Source organism: Odontesthes bonariensis, chromosome 19 (assembly GCF_027942865.1).
Source record: "Odontesthes bonariensis isolate fOdoBon6 chromosome 19, fOdoBon6.hap1, whole genome shotgun sequence".
In the NCBI taxonomy this organism is placed as follows: Eukaryota; Metazoa; Chordata; class Actinopteri; order Atheriniformes; family Atherinopsidae; genus Odontesthes; species Odontesthes bonariensis.
In genome coordinates, this window is record NC_134524.1 from 31,536,271 (window position 1) to 31,556,248 (window position 19,978).

The 19,978-nt window shown below is 41.8% G+C and overlaps 1 protein-coding gene across 2 annotated transcripts in view; it reads right to left on the reverse strand.

Moving 5' to 3' along the window:
- Positions 1-5,598: 5,598 nt before the first annotated feature.
- The window catches only part of lrch4 (leucine-rich repeats and calponin homology (CH) domain containing 4), a 52,753-nt gene continuing 38,373 nt past the window's right edge, over positions 5,599-19,978 (reverse strand). Inside the window, exons 10-18 of one of the 2 annotated variants that reach the window (XM_075450518.1) lie at positions 16,753-16,905; positions 16,280-16,348; positions 16,089-16,143; positions 15,885-15,981; positions 15,575-15,673; positions 15,242-15,339; positions 14,066-14,203; positions 13,662-13,739; positions 5,599-5,879 (exon numbers count right to left, since the gene is read on the reverse strand). In XM_075450518.1, coding sequence (XP_075306633.1) covers positions 5,730-5,879; positions 13,662-13,739; positions 14,066-14,203; positions 15,242-15,339; positions 15,575-15,673; positions 15,885-15,981; positions 16,089-16,143; positions 16,280-16,348; positions 16,753-16,905 — 937 coding nt within the window. In that variant the 3' untranslated portion in view covers positions 5,599-5,729. Of the gene's footprint in view, positions 5,880-9,705; positions 13,396-13,661; positions 13,740-14,065; positions 14,204-15,241; positions 15,340-15,574; positions 15,674-15,884; positions 15,982-16,088; positions 16,144-16,279; positions 16,349-16,752; positions 16,906-19,978 lie in introns of those variants that run through there. The other variant, XM_075450517.1, reaches the window with a different exon arrangement.

Below are 19,978 nucleotides of genomic sequence, written 5' to 3' on the forward strand. Positions count from 1 at the left end.
ATAAGTAGGCTATTGTTAGGTGAAATTTTAGCAGAATGACGACATGTTTTTTTAATGGGAGGACTGAGGGCTCTCCGTGTGCGTGGCGACTTAAATGAGGTATTTATAGATAAACGACTGGTAGGCTACATCTTCACTACATCAGTATGGGGGGAATTGATCATGCTGAAATTATTACTTATTTTATCGAGTCAGGCTGGAACACGAATAAAAAGCCTAGCCTGTTTTTTGCACAACCTTGTTGGTTAGGAGGTGGTCACCGACTGTGGTGTGTGTGTGTGTGTGTGTGTGTGTGTGTGTGTGTGTGTCTGCGCGTGCGCGTTTCTGTCACAGAGATCATTCAGTCTTTATTTTCAACTAATGCTATGAGTAGATTTACTTTATTTGAAGGTGTAAAAGTGGCATGCGCCTGTCATTAGCATTACAGTACTTAAACCATCATTAATGTAGGCAAGGCTATAACGTATCTAGTGCCATTCCATTTTGTGCGCTCATGTAAAGTTGACTGGTGTGCAGATATTGCAAATACCCAATGACATCAGTCATAGATATTAAGTGTGTCATTAATGTTTATGAAACTCTCATGTAGACACCAAAGTGTTCAGTGTTATTTTAGCTTGTGATAACTATATTGTTTGCAGGTGTTACAGGTTACAGTTGCCCATGTAATATTAGTGAAACATTTCTTTGCTGAAATGGATTGGTAGGTAACCGGAGAAATACAAAATTAATATTCCTGCCTCTCTCTCTTTCTCTGTGTTTAGTCAAGAGAGACTGTTGAAATAGAAGTGGAGGAGTCACCGGGAGATCAGGCAGTTGTTGACTATTTCAGCCATCCCCATCCCACAAAGAGGCAGGAATTTTTAAAGTTTCATCCACAACAGGATGCCACAAACCCGGTTGTTCAGAGGCTCTTTGCGAGAGCGGAAGACATAGCATGGAAATGGCTAACGTATTGTAGTCAACGCCATGCTTTATTTTGTTTTGTTTGCCTTGCTTTTAGCAAGCCCAATGATCATAGTGCCTTTATTATAGGCATGACAGACTGGAGGCATGTGCACCAATGAATAGAAGAGCATGAGAGAGGCATGGCACATAGACAGTGTGCTGAGGTATATTTTTTAAACTGCTCTGGAGCAAGCATTGACCACCTCCTTGAGGGAAGACAGCTGACAGGACACCGTGAACAGGTTAAGAAGAGACGGCAGGTGTTGGAACGTGTTGTGGAGGTTGTGAAGGTCATAGGGAAGAGAGGCTTAAGCTACAGGCAGGAACACAATCAGGCATCGACAGTCTTGACCATGGCAATTTTTTAGAATTAATCATACTGCTGGGGAAATATGATGTCTGCTTAAAAGAGCACCTCAGCTGCATAATTGAAAAAAGTAAGCAGATGCTTCAGGCACACAAGGAAGAGGCTCACTGGTCACCTTGCTTTCAAAAACAACAGTGAATGCTGTAATCGATGCCATAAAGCATTTCATTCATGAGAGCATATCTACAGACATCAGAAAAGCAGGGATGTTTTCTCTGCAGATTGACACAACACAAGACATTACAGGGAAAAAACAATGTTCAGTAATCTTAAGATATGTAACAGATGCTGTCCATGAAAGACTGGTTGCAGTCGTCCAATGCAACACAACTACAGGGCAGTCGTTTGTGACTCTAGTCACTGAAGTGCTTGAACATCTTAAATTGGACATAGGCTTGTGCATTGGCAACTCCACAGATGGAGCCTCCAACATGCAGGGTCAATACAGAGGTTTCTCTGCATTAATGGCCTCAAAACACCCTACCCATCAGCATGTGTGGTGCTATGCTCATGTGTCATTGAAAGCGCATCACTCTTTGACCTGTTAAATACCATTGCGGTATTTATCAGATAATCTTATAAACGAGTGAATGTGTGGGAGACTGAGAGCCAGGACAAGAGGCACAAGCGGCTCTCACCAATTGGAGAGACAAGATGGTGGGCCAAGCATGATGCCCTGAGGAAAGTCTTTGGAAACTTTGGCAAACCTCATGGCGGCCTTTTTGTTGAAGTTGTGTCAACACTCTCTGCCATAATGGAGCTGAAGACACTCGCTTCAAATGCACGGAATAAAGCCAGGGGATACAGAGACGGCTTACTCCGCTATGAAACTGTGCTAACAGCTCAGTTATTTCTCCGGATATTTGAGTTCACGTCACCACTTTCCAAATATCTACAAACTGGAGGAATGGACATCCTCTCAGCTCACAGAATGGTGACCCCAACCCAGGATGGACTCAAAAACATAGCAAGAGATTTCCCAGCAGTCAAACATGCAGCTGACTCTTTTGTCCATTGGGCAAATGAGAAGCTGGAGGAGCAGGACCAAGATTTGGAAGTGGAGGCTGAACTTGTATTTGTGTTATTTAAATAAATACATTTGTGTTAGGATTTAATTGCATTTTTCATAGAAAGTGATGAGATTACTCGTGTGATCGTATAAATATTCATGGTGGGCCGCCATGGCCAAAAATGCCCGGGCCATTTTTTGGTCCCAGTCCAGCCCTGCCTCCAGTGCGCCACACTGCAGTTTTGGTTCTTTGTTTCTTTTCCCACACATATTTAATCATTGTTTTAATATCCTTGTGTTATGTGACATCATGTAGTTTGGAATGTTTGTTTAACTTTTGGTGTTTTTTGTTGAACAGGTGCTGTGGGCCTCCCGTCCTGGTGTTGGTTTTATCTCCGCGTGAGCGCAGTGGCACAGGTGTTTTCTTTGAACTTTGTCGTTTGGTTTTCCCTTTTCTTTGTTTTTCTTTAATAAATTGTCATTTTGAAATACACCAACTGTCTCTTGCCCTGCAGGATTTATTTGGAACCTGTGTGTCTGTTGTTGTGTTACTTTCCACACAAACTCCCCCAGGTGGCGCCGTCGGTCGATCTCCCTCCCCGTAACCGCATGGTGATTCCGCCACACCATCACTGAGCAATGATTTGATGTATGCTGTTAAAATTCAAATATTTTTGCATATTTACATTGGTATTTTTACCTTGTATTTCGCTGTGTGCTTTTATATATCTGTAGCCCAGAACAAAGAGCAGTCCTCTGCTAATCAGAGGCTCAGTAGTTCTTTCCTGGACTACATGTCGAAGTGTCCTTGAAGACACTGAAGCCCACATTACCTCCGATTAATCCATTGGTGCGTGAATGTGTGTGATAGAGGGAAAATAAAAAGCACTTTGTAGCCCGAACACAGTATAGACAGATATGATGTGCTGTATGAGGGTTTTGAGTGGTCAACTACACTAGAAAAGTGCTATATAGTCCATTTACCATTTAACACTGGTCTGTCCCCTCCTGACCTTAACCTTTTTTTGGTATTTGCTGTGTTGAGCTTATTTCATTTGAGGATTAAAGGAACAGCTTCATCTGTAGGATGTCAGCATCGGACCACAAACATTGTCAGTTCACTTTGGTAATTCAAAAACGAGTCTTTTTGCGACATGTGGAATAAAAAATAAGAGATTTGATTTGGGTTTCCTCACACCTGCTAATGTAGCTATAAAAGATGTGCAGCAGGCTTCAGATGTCTGATCACACTAGCAACAAATGTGTGCTTTTTTTGTTTTTGATGACAGTCAAAGCTGTTTGTGCTATTGATTAAAAAAATGTTTTTTTAAGTTCCACTTCCTTTCGCTTGCTTTGCAGCTTTTTGTGCACGTATTGTAAAAGTTGTTCGGAGTTAAGAAAGCCAATGTTCACACCAAAGGGAGTTTTCTTTCCCACAGAAAGTACTCATGAAAAACATGAAAAGTTTACATTATGCCTGGCTCACAGTTCGTTTCGTACATTTTTGACCATCTGCTATTTTGTCCAATAAATTCAACAGCTAAACTGTTGGACTATTTCCTTTTTTTTAATAGAAATTGGCTTGACAAAGGCAGTAAACTAAAAGTAAATGATCAGATCAAAATATACATTGCATCAACTGACAATTTTCAGAAAGAAATGAGACTGATTTAGTGAAAGTGTTTTTATACAAATAGAATATTGATAATAATTGGAATTGAAATTAAAAAAACAAAAAGTAATTACTGCATGGATGATTATGTCAGCTGGCAAAAAGTTATTTAACACTAACTGATACAGTGAGTAGCTTCTCATTTCTTAAACAACCATGTCTGAAGACACATCCTGTGGTCGTGAAAAAGACGTTAATCTGTTTCAGAAGTGTCAAATTCTTGGCATGCGTCAATCAAAGAAAACATCAAAGGAGACTGCTGAAACTACTAACATCGGGTTAAAAATTATTAAAAACTGGAACGATAGTGGGGAACCCTCATCTTCGAGAAAGAAATATGGTCGGAAAAATATCTTGAATGATCGTCATCTGCGATCACTTAACTGTTTGGTGAAATCAAATCGTTACAAAAAAAAACCCAGTAGAAATCACGGCTATGTGTAATAGTGACAGTAAGAACATTTCCACATGCACAATGAGAAGGGAACTCAAGGGATTGGGACTAAACAGCTGTGTAGCCTTAAGAAAACCACATCAGTGAGGCTAATCGGAAGAATTCTATGGGAAAAAGCTCCTGTTGTAGAGTGGGTGCATCAGCATAAGAAGAGAGGCAGATGAACAGATGCACCCATCATGCCTAGTGCCTACCATACAAGTCTTTGGGGGCAGTGCTATGATCTTGGGTTGCTGCAGTTGGTCAGGTCTAGGTTCAGCGACATTATGTGCCCGAAGAACGAGGTCAGCTGACTACCTGAATATACTGAATAACCAGGTGATTCCATTAGTGGATTTTTTTCTTCCAAGATGACAATGCCCAGATTCATGAGGCTCAAATTGTGAAAGAGTGGTTCAGAGAGCATGAGACGTTCTTTTCACACATGGATTCCAGACCTTAACCCCTTTGAGAATCTTTGGGATGTGCCGGAGAAAACTTTGCACAGACTCTCCCATCATCACAACAAGATCTTCTTCTATTGCAGAAGCTTATTGTTGGAAATTGTTTTTGAATTGGCTCTATATGAATGAATTGGATTATTCTATAAATAATTATGATTACAATGAATTGAATTTCAATTGGCTTGAATTGGACTTTATTATTTAAGTACCTTAAGTGCATTTGTTGTATTTGGCGCTATATAAATATAAATGAATTGAATTATTGAAACGATGCCACGGTGAATGCGCGCCGTACTCAAAGCTAAACACCGTCCAACAAAATGTTTTTCGTTAGATTGGCAGTCTATTTATCAGTACAGATACATTTTAAGTCTTTTTTTTTTTTCCTGACCCAAGCTTGGAATTATAGACCCCTTTCTATTTATTCCAGCTTTCTCAAAAGTTCTTAAAGTTGGTGGCAGTGTCGCCGATTCATTTTCCTTAAAGAAATTAGATTCTCGATGCCGCTTTTTGGGTTTTGACCTCGATTTTGAACAAAAAATATGATTTATCTAGCAAATGAAGAGTAGTGGCAAGAGTGTAGAAATATACACCATGAGAAAGATAAAGTGGTTTGTGAATGTCACGGCGTGTAAGTGTTGCAGAGCCTGTGAAAGAAAGACATGAACCTGTTAGGTAGAGTCAGAGAGGCAGTTTGACACAAAGCTTTGAGCAGTTTACAGATTTATTTGAAAGATCATTGTGTGTTTGATGTTTGGAACATGAACACTGTAAAGGAAACAGTAAAGCTAATGTAACATGTTAAAAACAGACTTTACAGATGCAGCTTCGCAGTGCTAGCATTGTGTAGAGCCAGCAGCTGCGCGCGTTTCCTGTTTCGGGGCCCACTGGGAGCCATCTGCCAGTTCAACTAACACCTGGACAGTCTGGGCCAGCCGGCTCAGCCCCTCATCTTCCATGATGAGCTGAGGGGAACACAGGGAATCCTGCCAGGGGAGGACAAGAGGGGCAAGTAGACACAAGTCAGAAACGCATTGTATTCCTATGTTCATTCTCCATAAATTAGCTTTGAATATTTCATTTTATGGTTTCTTCATGAAATCAAATATTCTCGACTAAATTAACATCAAAGCTTGGAAGTAAACATCCATACTTGTTATTTATTAATAGTTCAACTGTCAAAGAATGCACAAATCTGCTACTTTGGGACTGTGTGGATTTGATCATATTTGACTGACAGTGCTGAAAAAATAAAATAGGAAAAAAAAAAAAGAAAAAAAAAGGCGCCTCCAGGGCATTTTGTTCTATAATCCAAAAATAAGGAAAACGAAGGAAAATAAGAAGAAAAGGTGCAGGTTTTGCTATGCACAAGAATTAGAAGAGTTCACTAATCTAGTCTTAATGTTGATTTGTATTCATGGCAGTTCTCAGATATGTTATATTCAAAATAGTCTTGATCATTAATGAGTGGGGTGTTTTTTTCAATGTGCTTTCGTCATTTGATACAAATTTGTTATCAACATGGATATACTGTACTGTGCAAAAGACTTTAGCCACTCCTAATGTGGAGGAGACATGCACGCACATCACAGAATAAACGACATGCAAAAATGAACTATTGTAAGCATGAAAGTATTACATCTGGGGAATTATTGCTCAAGTTTACTTTAAAAGATTACAAGAAAGTCTGACTGCATGCAAACTAAATTAAATGAAATGAAATGAGGACTGGTTCAAGACTTTTATATTATTATATCTTATAGGGTAAAAAAAAGTAGAAGTAGTAAAACACTTTGGGAACACTGTTGTCTGCAGGATTCAACCTGATGCAGGAACTGCCAGGCTTTAACTCAATGCAAATCTAATAAATCTAAAGTTTTAACTAAACTTTTTAGGCTCATGGTGCAGATGACATCTTTACCCAGTGATGTTCCTGCACTGGTTGAAATTATTATTAGCATTTTTTACTTTTGACTATCTCCAGTGTTTTGTCTTTATTCATTTGTACTTGAAACAAAATGGTGAGTATTCACAGACCACCTCACCATGTTATCATGACCTTTGACGTTACATTAGCTGTCGGGCTCCAGATCAGTTGTGATTAAACAATATTAGATATGCTGAGCCATGTGTGCAATAAAGAATTCTTAAGCTCATGTGATCCCATCTGTGTAGCAAGGTACCATGTAGTACCATGTAGTACCATCCTCTCCTACACTCTGGTTAGGATTATCACAGGGAATACTTCTCAGTATTTCTCACTACAATTTTAGAGTCGAAACAGAAGTCTTTAGGTTTGGATATGAAGGACATTGGCAAGTTAGAGTTAACGCATTAACACAAGAGTGTGTGAGTGCCATTTTCTATCAAATGTGTCATTTCAATCTTGTATAATCCACCTGACACTGAAGTATCTACACAGCCAGCCAAATCTCAGCGTTTACTGCCTGCAGGCCTGAAATGAAAACCCATTAAATCAGTCTCACTTCTTTTCTCTGGAACGAGCAGCCGGGCGGATTTAAATAAAAACAGCGATACTCGCTCACCTATGCTGTGAAGCAGAAAAGCTGTTTAAAGAAAGTATCTGATCTACCTGATGAGCAAAGGTCTCTTTCACAAAAAGCAGGTGTTCCTGTAGTCAGCAGGCCTGTGTGCTGGTTAGCCGTTTGAATATGTGTAGGCTGGTGAGAATATGGGCAGTAAGAGACTGAACCTGCTCTTCAGACGGGGCTCGTTTAAATGACTTGGTCCTCTGAAAGGGTAACTTTTAATCTCCGATCCCATCAGAAGTCATTTCGCTCACATGAGCTGATTGGAGATCGGACTGAAGACAAGTTTCAGTGCAATCTGTTGGTTTCCTTAGCTAGGAAATTGTTTTTGAATTGGCTCTATATGAACGAATTGGATTATTTTGTAAATAATTATGATTACAATGAATTGAATTCCAATTGGCTTGAATTGGACTTTATTATTTAAGTGCCTTGAGATGACATTTGTTGTATTTGGCGCTATATAAATAAAAATGAATTGAATTTAAAAAAATTACTCTGTATGACCTTGGCATTATTACTATCTATATACCCAAGGTGTTTGTTTTGTTTTTAATTTATTTTACTTATTTATTTATTATTACTTCTACTCTTTATGCTGGATGTGCCCTCACATTGCTGTTGATATGGAAAATTCAATAAAAATATTTTTGAAAGAAAGAATTTAACTGAATTAGCTCAGTTCTAGTTTATCCACCTGAAACTAAATTCTACTTCCATCATTTTTAATGTCGTCTTTGGAGGAAGTGGACTGATCTGTGGTCCTTTGTTGCAGCAGCCTAAAGTTCAGGGACACCCCAGAGTAATGCCATATTTGGTATCCGTATAAGCTGCATTAGTAATATTCACAGGTCGAACACACACATAACAGGGCAGCCAGACGGGTTTGTCCAGCCACAGCAGGGATGTTACCACATTTGTATCCTGGGAGTTTGAAGTGACTCAAGCTTTTTCATTTCAATGACTGACCCATGAAAGCACCCAATAAAGAAAATCAATAATAGCAAGGTTGCTTGCTTTAGTCTTTGAGAAAGCATTAAATTATAATCTGCACTGTGGGCTTTGTGATGAGCTGCTTCACTAGTGAAGCTAAAACTCTGACTCGTGCACACACAGGATTGAGGGAAATGAGTGCACAGTAATGTGGAGCCCTTCCTCCCTCTGCAGAGGCGTGTGAGCAGCAGGCAGACCGGCGCACAGACAGCAGCGCTGTGCTGGGCAGACTGAACGGTGCGGTACAAACCTTTCCGACCTTTGCTCAGCACACTCACCTGCTCCATCACCGCTCAGCGGCAACTCGTGATGGGAAACCTACTGTTTGGAGAGCACATAGGAGCGTATGAAGAGGTTAAAGCACAGGGCAGAGAGGATTCACTTCAGGGTATCTGCACGCCCACTCACACACCTGCCTCATTACACCAGCTGAAATGTGTTGTGGAGCCGCCTTTTAACTCAAATCAAAGTGAGAGAACAGCTCACTGTGTGTTACCCAGTTTAACCCAACGCTGGTTACTTCTAGGCAAGAAGAAAAAGATTAAATGGCATCCCTGTTAGTTCATCTCTCACCGTTTATCAGCTGCAGACTGAGCACTGCTGCCTGATTTAAAACCAAACCACTGACAACATTTCAGATGCTGCACCATCCTGTCTGTCAGTGTAACACTGAGGATCTCATTAAACGCACAGAGTGGATGCTTCTCCTTTTAAAGAGTTTTCTCTAAACATTTAAAAAAGAAAAAGTCTTCTCATTTCCTCACGACTAAGTTCACATGAGAGTAGCTGCTGTGTTTACGATATGTTGGCAGTAATTCATGGTTCCTTGATCAATTGTCAGTTTGGATTTAAAAGTTGTTCTTTTTTTTTAATCTTGTGCATGAGCCAATTTTAAGTGAAGGGAATAAGATTACTAAAATCCCATTATCAAGTATAAAAGCAGCAAAGAAGACGTTGATGTCTCACCAGAATCATTTACAGTGCACCTGGTGACAAATTCAGACTATATGTAAAACAGTTCAAAATGTAATAATATTCTAAAAAGTCTTTTTATATAATGGAATATCACATGTGAACTGAATTTCTTTCTTGCCACAGCTTTGACCGTCTCCATACAGTAGCTGCGCTCCATGAAAAGCATCGGTTTATTTTTATAATATATATATATATATATATATAAGATGTTAAGGTGGCGGCAGATAGCCTGAGCACACATTTATGATGATAAAGCAAAAGCAAGTGCAAGCAGGCACAGAAAAAAAAGCAGATGTTCAAAGTTTCATTTTTAATAAATTCTTGACAGCAGGAAGAAAAAAACTTCACATATAGATTTATATAAAGTCAAAAACAATTCTTAATAATACAAGAGTAGTATATAAATATAAAATACAAGAGTATTTTCTGTTCCACTAACATATTTAAGAATATAGCTCGTTCTAAGCCAGTGACTGAATTACTGTGTTGCTTATCCAGTTTCACTTATAAAATATACATTTGAATTGAAAAGGTAGAAATTCCATCTCGACAGCAGGCAAATAAAACAGAACAGTCAGACGTGGGAAGGGTGCTTTTTACACGGGACAACAGCAGAAATGGGGCCATGAGGCACAAGATAGTGCACAAAAATAACCAATGCCCTGTATACTTAGCGATACAGTCTTTAGTCTCCCATTTACTCACGAAAGAGTTTGGCCGTTTTAATTCACCGGCCAAAAGGGTTTAATAAAAAAAAAAAAAAAAATGGTTGAAAAAAAAAAAAAAAAAAGTAGCTGAATACAAAGTAAAAAAAATGTCAGCTTTTGTTTAAATAAAAAACAATATCACAATGTTATTTCATTGTTCAGTTATTACGGGAACATTTCATTTAAATGTGTGTTTTAAAAAGTCACCACTTTTTATTTCACAGGACTTTTTTACTGAGGCTCCATTTCACCTCATCACTTTTTATCCAGCAGGTGGAACAGCTGCCAGCAGGTTCGCTCCAGATGTGTCAACAATGCTAAAGCCACACGGAATCCACCAACTAGTTGCTGCTGTAGTCAATAAACAGAGTAGTTACAAGGCTACACCTAGTGCCTGGTGGGCATTTCTGAGGAGGTCCCCCAGTCTGAAGGCAAAGCCAAGCCGTGGGCTCTATAAACAGTCATGTTAAGCCATAGAAAAGGTAAGTTAGATTACAGCAGCAACTGGGCCGATGATTCCAAATGTCATGTTGTATGTGCCAGCTGTTAGCAGCTGCTGAAGTAGCTCGGGAACAGGCCACAGTCATGAAAAGTAACGTGATGAAATGAAAGGATTCCATCTGCTGTGACAGCTCGAACAATGAAATAACATCTCGTAATAAGGAGCTTAGATTTGATAACTAATTGTTGGTTACGAGTATCCTGGACAGTTTGGTTATGATGAGTCAATGCTAACTACTGGGAGCAGGGTTTGGCCAACAGGTTAAAAACAGTTAAAAAAAAAAAAAAAGATGATTCATCCATATTTTTCTTAGAAACTGTTGTCTTTGAACACATTGAGTTGGTCAAACTTTTTCATTGGTTGAGTTGCAGTAGAAAGTCGGTGTTTTCAGGAAATTAAAATTCGGTGAGGAAACGGCTGAAGACTGGAGAATTAAAGGCTTTAGCAGACTGAATCACCCAAATCTCTCTGTTGATATTAGCTTCCAAGCTCCCCATCAGTCAAATCAGCATAGTAATGAGAATTTAATCTGACCTTGGCTGAAGACTGTGACCTTTAGTGAGCAATAAGACGGACACAGCATGGGGGGAAACTGCCCGGGCCGTTTCACACTCCGCTAAAGCTCCAGCCGTGAGAGAATCAACCAGTCGCTGTTATTTTAATTCTCTAGAATGGAATATCGATCAGATTTAATTTATCTTTGTTAGATTGATTTCACAAACCACGAAGAGGCTTAAAAAACTATCAGATAAGAGATTTAACCAAGTACAGAACATTTTCTGCTGTCTCACCACAGACCAGAACCAGAACAGAGTCCAAAATAAATTAAAACAAATCAATAATTTAATAACTTGTTTACATTTATACAAGCAAAGTCAGCGGCTCAACAGACCGGTAACTTTGACAAAAAAGACTTTACACACCACACACAACCCCCACACGGGGAGTTTGTACCGTCTGTTCGGAGCGGATGCAACAACACCGCCCCCTGCTGCTCTCTCTCAGGTGGCACAGCACACATGGGAAAAAAAAAAAAAAAAAAAAAAAAGAAAAGTGGTCAGTGTTCTCTGACCAGCTCCGTCTCCACTGTCTCGCCGTCACATTTTTCAAAGGCATAAGCCATCATCAGCCACGTACAATATTAAATTAACTTACATCTGTCTGGAGGTTAAAAATCACATTCAGGGTTCAGTCTCAGGGAGCTTAAACAAGCTTCTGTCCTGTGGGATAAACGGGTGTCCCCACTGGAGAGGGCCAGAGCTCCTCTGGAGGCACAAATGGTCTCAGTGCTGGACTCCATGTTTGGTGGGAGGAGCTGAAGAACCACAAACTGTCAGAAACTAATCCATGCAGCCAAAATCATTTTTCCTGCATATTTAGAAATCAACTGATATCCAAACTGTGTCCACACTGATGGATGAAATCTAATCCACGTCTCTCAGTGCAACACGTCCAACCCAGAACCACAGCTGGACAGATGCTTGGAAATTGCCTGGCGCTTGCAGGAAGTCTTCAGTACAGACAACAGCAGAGGGAGCCGGCCACTGACATAAATGTTGTTACCACGGTAACGACTGATGCAGACAGGTTGCTGCAGTCTGGACATAAAGAAACAGAAGTGCTGGCCTGCAGTCTGAACAAAGCGTTTGTCACTTTTCCAGTTTCAGAAAGGCAGACAGATATTCTACAGTAACTGTTAGCTGTGCAGAGGCCTCACGCAGCTGTGGCAGTACTGCTCAGCGCGTTGCACCTGTTCCGTCAGCGTTTCGCTCCGACATTCCTCCGTTTCAACAACGTGTTCCGCTCTCTGCAGCAGGCAGCTGTGTTGCATGGAAAAAGTTCCAAACTCACTGATCAGCACCAAACAAAAGACCCCAAACAACAAGCAGGTGAGTATAAGGCGTCTTTCCACCAAGGAAACACAACTAACCAGCTTCCAGAAGACAGTTTTACCCTCTACAAACTCATTCCTTTCTGGAAATGCTTTTGCATTTGGTGAAACGATTTGAAGTAAGAAATGAAAACAAAAAGAATTTTTGGTAGAAAAGCAACTATAGTGGAGCGAGCTCGGTTTTGTTTGCTGGTTATGTCATATTTTAGGAGGTTTTGAGGACAGCAGACAGTGTGGTTCCTCTGCTCCACCCGTTAACGTCTCAGCCAGTGAGACACATTCTGCCAGCGAGCAGCTCGGCTTCAGACAGCTTCCATCTTCCTCAAACACTCTGTGCGTTCCGCAGTAAAGGCTAACTCGGGCTAAGGCATTTTCACACTTCATTTGCTCTCCTGTAGTATTCGTCCTTCAGTGTAGTGTTCTGTAGTGTTTTCTTTGCTTCTTCTGCTATGTAGGCCTCACACATGCAGCCAGAGCAGCTGAAGAGTCAGTTCGGCCTTTGGACAGCCGCTGTGCACACTGCACACATTGTGTAAAGGATAGATGTGGGAACAGCTGTAGCATTTGTTGTGTGTGTGTGTTTCGCATTTTTTTTACAGAGCAGCTCAACATACGAGTATGAAAGTGTTGTGTGCGGCTGCTTTAGGTGAGCAGGTAGCAGTAGATGATGTAGAGAAGCACCATAACGGCACAGTAAAAGAGCAGGAAGTCTGTGGACAACAGCGAGGAGGGAGAGGAGGACGACGATGAAGACGCAGGTGAGGAAGGCTTAGGGGGCGTGTCCTCTGCCGTCTCCCCTGCCTCCGCGGCCAGCAGGGCCGTCACACAGCGCAGCACAGCGGGCAGCTTGCACAGAAGCACATCAGAGCACACACACACTGAAGTCTGGACAGGAGAAGGGACACACACACACACACACACACACAGTCAAAACTAAGACAATAAAAGGCTAAAACAACAAAGTGCAGACAGGTGTGAAGCAGAGTCCGGCCCGGACTGAAAATGAGTTCAGTCCAAACCCGACAGCCACAGACAGCAACACAAGTTTGGCTGGTAGCACATGGAATGTTCTTTCATTTTTCATTTTTATGTCCGCAAAACACATTTCTGAGTTGGAGAGAAAGGGAATCGGGATGAGGAAGCGTGCTTACCTCTGGGACTCCCAGCTTGCGACAGGCAGCGATGAAGTTTTCAACATTGAGTCGAGACTTGGCTGAGCTGAGTTTTGGCTGAAAACAAAAGATCCCACTCACATTTAGGTGGATCCACTGGGAATGAGAGACGGTCAAACCTAACCAATTATTTAGTCTTCATTTCTCTCGTTATTTTTTTTTTTTTCATTCTCGTGAGCAAAATTCTCTAGGCTTTATTAATATCTGTTGGAAAATTGGGTTTCTCCCGAAGCCACAAAAAAAAAGAGAGAAAATTCATTTTCATTCCGAAGCTCATAGCTGTAAACCTCAGTGTGTTAAATTCTGCTTGGGGCAGTTTCAGAGCTTAGGATAAAAACATGATGTTGTGAGGAAAACAAAGGGATGGCTTGTTTAGTGCTCACCACTGCAGGGGAGGGAATGTGGATGATTGACACGGAGCGCGGTCGAATGTGATTCACCAGCTGGCAGAGGACGGTGCCGTTGGACAGAGCCTCGCCCAGATCCTCTGGAAGTGGGATCTTCAGCCGAGACTCCAGAGTCTGAGAGGGAGACAGAGTTGTATCAGATGTTTGTTTTTTCAACTCGTTCACACCTGTAAGGAAACACGGTGAAACATGCAGCCTCTCTACACCTAACCCCTTACTGAGTGGCATCTTTCAAGCAAAGGTGAGGAGGGACCCTGGACCCTCTTCATCCTCGCCCCCCCTCAAAGGAGGTGACTCTGACCCGTTTGAAGTTCAAACTATGTGACAAACTACTACTATTGGCCAGAAAATGTATTTTAATTACCTGGATCAACGTTAAATCACCTACTGTCACCTTATGGTGTGGGGAAATATTCCGGGTCCTCCCCCATGAAAGACTTAGTGCAGTTGTGAAGGGTAATGAGAGGTCCTTTAATGAAGTGTGGGCTCCTCTGCTCAACTATCTACCTGACGAATTGACTCGGCTCGTGATGAGGGACCAGTCTTCCGTACAATGGCCACGCCCACCTGATATAAATCCGTAAGGACTGGCCATATTTTGACATGTGCCACGCCATCTGGGGAGGAAGCCACTCTGTATTTAACCCTTTAGAAGATTTGCCTGCTTAGGATAGATGGATGGCAATATTTGATCTATCTTTGTTACTGACATGATGGCAAAATGTATATTTTGTGTTTCTGTTGAAAACCAATAAAAATCTGTTTAAAAAAAAAAAAAAAAAAAAAAGGAAGACAAGGGTTAACCCTAACCCTTGTCTGGTTATCTATCTATCTATCTTACATCTTCAACAGATGGCCAGCTGAAGCTCATGCTGGATGTGTCATTCATTCAGAGCACTTTCACAGAAGTTGCATTTCAGTCACATGACTTTTTTTATTATTTTTTTTTTTTATTTAGGCACAGGTCAGCTACTGTAACAGTAGTATTCTATGAATGCAGTGGTAGTGTGTTCGGGACTGTAAAGTAAAGGTTTATCGAGAAGAGTTTTTGATAAAGAAGAAACAAACTGCCATTATTCTATGACAAATACATGATTGAGCTTTTAAAAAGGTGTGTGTGTGTGTGTGTGTGTGTGTGTGTGTGTGCTTCACCTTCCGCAGCTGTGTGATGTCCGGTCTCTCCTCTTTAGGTGAACGCAGAGTTGTTCGAGACTCACTTCTGCCGGACTCACCGAGAGTAAAGACAGTCCCTAACAAAAGCAGAGTGAAGGTGTTGAACAGCAGCAGCGAATGAAGATCTGAAGAGCATGTGTGTGCGTGTGTGTGTGTGTGTGTGTGTGTGTGTGTGTACCTGTGTGTGCACCTGTGTGTGTACCTGTGTGTGTGTGTGTGTGTGTGTGTGTACCTATGTGTGTGTGTGTACCTGTGTGTGTGTGTGTGTGTGTGTGTGTGTGTACCTGTGTGCGTGTGTGTGTGTGTGTGTACCTGTGGGTTTGACGTTGCTGCGGGAGGAGGTGCGGAACAGGAAACTGTTGGGCTTCTGAGCTTGACCAGGAGGGGACGTCTTTGGGGAGGACGGGGCATCTAATGCAAACATTTGGCTCATTATTACAAATGTGTTAGGATAGGGGTGAGGGGGCGGGGATAATCTACACTTTGAGATTACCCAAAATCCCCAGAATACTTAACAAAGCAAAAGTGTAAATTCAGAGCCGAGCCATTTTAAGGTGAGACACAGCAGAGGTTACAGCTGTTTGTGTTTCAGATACAGTCCCATGCACCGAGCATTCCTTACCAGCAGCTTCAGAAACACCGCTGGGCCTCGTACCCGTTCTGCTGCTGGAACGATGGAGAAGCACTGAAGAAGACCCTGTGCTCATCTGGTCAGCACTCTAAGAGCAAGAAAAACAGGTTTGAATTACCGGTTTAGAAAAGGTTCGATCCAATCGAGCACCTCTTCGCTCTCCTCATCCTCTCAGCTGTGAATGAAACTACTCACCGCACATCTCTGCCTCAGGCCAGAATGGGAGCTGCCGTTTTCTGGAGAAGCGCCACTAGAGGGAGACAGACGCCACTTTATTCCCCACTGTTCACACCCTCCAGCCTCCTCTCAGTTTGACAAATACTTTGTGAATGCAGGCAGAACTAAAGCAGATGTGGGCCACTGCTGCTGTGTATATCTGTGCTTACCATGAGCTGCTTCCTGTTGGTGGCGCAGTGGCCATATAATTTCCTGTTTTGGTGGTTAACTTCAGCAAACTGAAAAAATTGCAAGTTTTGAAGTGAGAAAAAAGAATGAAATCTGAGAGAAACAGACATGAGAGTAGCCTCTCATGTAGCCTGACATGAGAGTTCTTCCTTTGTGGAACAGTGCAGCAGGAATCGGCAAACAGCTGACAACATAGAAGAAAAGTTTGGATTTACACTGTGTTCTGAGACTAAAGGAACTGGACGTATTCATTCTATCAGCATGTGATGTCAGCTCCAGTCCATTCATACACTTTATTTCTGTTAGAGGTAAAATGACTTGAATTTTGCTCCTCAAAACAAAATACATGTGAGCAGCAAATAACCAGGAGTGTGTAGTCCAGGTGTTTGAATATTTACAGAAATGGAATCAATAATCTCCTAGTCAATGCAGGTTGAGCTCTCCCTGTGCCTACCAGGCCTTCTCCCTCTGCTGCTGCAGCCGTTCTCTCTCCTGCCAGATGAACAGGGTGCCGGGCCTCTTCCGCTCCTCCAGGGTGGGGCTGGAGGGGGACAGGGGAGACGAGGATGCTGACGAGTGGGAGCCCACTTCCATGTGAAGACTCGATCTGGGAGGAAGATGGAGAAGAGAGGACAGAGAAGCTCACATTAGGCCAATAAGATTCCTATCCCACAGTCCTCATCTGACTGAGTTTGTGTAAAGGACCGTGATACACACTATAACAAAAGCTCATGCAGTGAATAGACTTTACAAGGTCAAGAAGGAACTCTGATGACTTTTAGAAGACCTCCAACAACAAATCAACCCGTTTCTTCAGAACCTTTAGCTGTGTTTAGTAGTTGCAAACATCCACTTTCTTGACATCTTGTTTCAGCATTTATCTGGTATGCCAGGCTTTCCATCTCACATGACTTTAATCATTAAAACATGCTGGACCACTGAATTAGTGGATGTGCACATGTTAGTAAATGTATAATGACATTTTGACAAAGGCAGCTGCTTTTAAAGCTTCAGGTCTGCTTCACGTGTTTCAGTCAGAAAAATCCAGCTGCAGGCTGTGATGCTGCAGATGTGAAACTCAATCCAGGGACTGTCCCCAATCAGTGTCCCAGAGTTGAACCATTCAAATCAAGTCGGACCCCGTCAACAGTCTTCTTTTTCATCTCAACAAGCAGTGAAATCAGCTCTGTCCGATATTCCCACTCCCTCAACAACAAGCATTCAAAAAGGTGATCCAGATTTCCACAAGCCAAACATCTGGTGAATATGGTGAAAAAGAAACAGAATAGCTCATCATGACACAACAATATTAAGACATCATGTACCGTAAACACATGTTTGGAAGACTTTTTGTGTAAAATCATTTTATCATTACAATGAAGTAGTGTGTTAAGCGACGCTCTGCTGAACTTCCATTTCAGTCTCTAGTAATCTATTTTTAGAAGTCCCAGAGGAAGTGTTGGAGGCCAAAATCTGGGACATCCGTTTGTCTAACATGCTCAACTTGGCCTCAGTCAGCAGGAACAGTATTTGAGGTTTAGGCAGAGTCTGGGCACTGAATGGATATCGTTATTGACCCAGAGTTCAGCTAATTAATGCCAATAGATGCTGCCAAACAATGGGTCTGTGCTACATATTTCAAATGTGACCAATGGGGTTGCTGGGACACTGAATCCAAACAATGAAATTATCCTGCTTGTGGAACAATAAGGCACCACGATGAAAGCTGCCTGCTGAATGTGGCTGCTGCTGCCAACACAGCAAGCTAGCATCAAATCTGGCTGTTAAACTCACAGAATGGAGTTTCTACTGCTGTGGGTCCCTGTCAACTGACAGGAAATGGCAGGAGAGATTGCATTTCTCCTACAGCATCTCCTCTGTACTGTTTTTTTTTTTTTATTATTATTATTTTATTTTTAGATTTTAAAGACTCCACAGCACCATATCGCCTCAAAATCCTACTGCATTCGTGGAGGCCGGGCTTAACTGTGGAAGCTTGATGTTTCAAATGTGAAAAGGAGTGCAGATTGTCCCCAACAGGACGTATGTGAGAAGTCAAACGTCTTACAAACTCAGGGTGGATATTAGCTGGACTCTCTCCTCACTCACACAAGCTGCAGGTATGAGAGCAAGCTAACGTGTTAAGAGAGCTTGGACGTTAATGGAAATCTCTAGCCTGGGCGAAAGCCGACTGTTGACTCTGTCAAACAGTCTGGGAAAACCCAAGAGGAATCCGTTTCCATGGAGGGCGGGACCTTACCCAGCAACTTAAATTCATTGGAGTAACGGAGTTCCCTTAACCAATCATAATGTTTAGAAAGGACGTAGGTTATGCGCCGAGGTTCATGCTTGCTCGCGAATCACGCTTCCCACATCCGCTTTCATTATACCGGTACCATTTGATAAATCAAACTTTTCCCAAAGCCAGTTGGAAGGAGAGCTACGACATCCTTGCCACTAACAAAATTGACGAGGCATTCCTCTTGCTCTCGTTTTAATTGTGTAATGCTCTCCAGAGTTGGGACAACTTCATGGATAGCTTCTAGCGTTCTTCCGTCGCCATGTTTATTTCCGCTGCGGTTGAACTACAATTATATGGACTACAATGGACTCTGCGCGTAAGTTCTGCGTCACCACTCGCAACTGTTTGCTGATTGGCAAAACACTGAGCGAACCGAGGTAGGGGGATTTGGCCAGACTATGTGCGGAGCCAAAATCTTTGGGCGGAAGTACGTAGGATGGCGTCGCCAGGCTAGGAAATCTCACAGCAAGCAGGTATTGTGTATATATATATATAGATGACTGCAGTCCTATGGAGTCATTGTGCGACTGCTTAGAGCAAGTCAAAAAGTGGATGAACCAAAATTTCCTTCAGTTAAATCAAGAAAAAACTGAGGTCATTGTGTTTGGCAACAAAGAGAAGAGGTTTGCTGTCAGTAAACATCTTGAGTCACTGTCTCTAGAAACAAAAGACCAAGTCCGGAACCTCGGCGTGCTGATAGACTCAGACCTGACCTTCATCAGCCTTTTATCAACTTAAGAACATATCCAGAATTAAGGGTTTCATGTCCCAAACAGATCAGGAGAAGCTGATTCATGCTTTCATCTCCAACAGACTTCTTCTGACTGGACTCCCCCAAAAGAGTCTCAAACAGCTGCAGCTCATTCAGAACGCTGCAGCCCGAGTTTTAACCAGAACAAAGAGATCACATCACATCACCCCAGTTCTCAAGTCTTTACATCAGCTCCCGGTCAGATACAGAATAGATTTTAAAGTTCTGGAATGGTTTAGGTCCAGAATACATGAATGACATGCTAGCAGAGTATAAACCCAGCAGAGCTCTGAGATCTGCTGACTCAGGTCAGATAGTGGAGCCCAGAGTTCAAACTGGACACGGTGAAGCAGCTTTTAGCTGTTATGCTGCACACAACTGGAACAAACTACCAGCAGAACTGACATCAGCCCCAACTGTAAGCACTTTTAAATCCAGGTTTAAAACATTTCTCTTTCGGGGTGCTTATGGTTGAGTTTATATTTTTCCCCTCTTCTTTGATTGCTTTTAAGTGTGTTTTAATTTTTATTCTCTTTAAATTGCTTGTTTTTATGCTGCTTTATGCTGTTCTTTTAAATGCCTTGTCTTTATGTAAAGCACAGTGAGTTGCCTGTGGTATGAAATGCG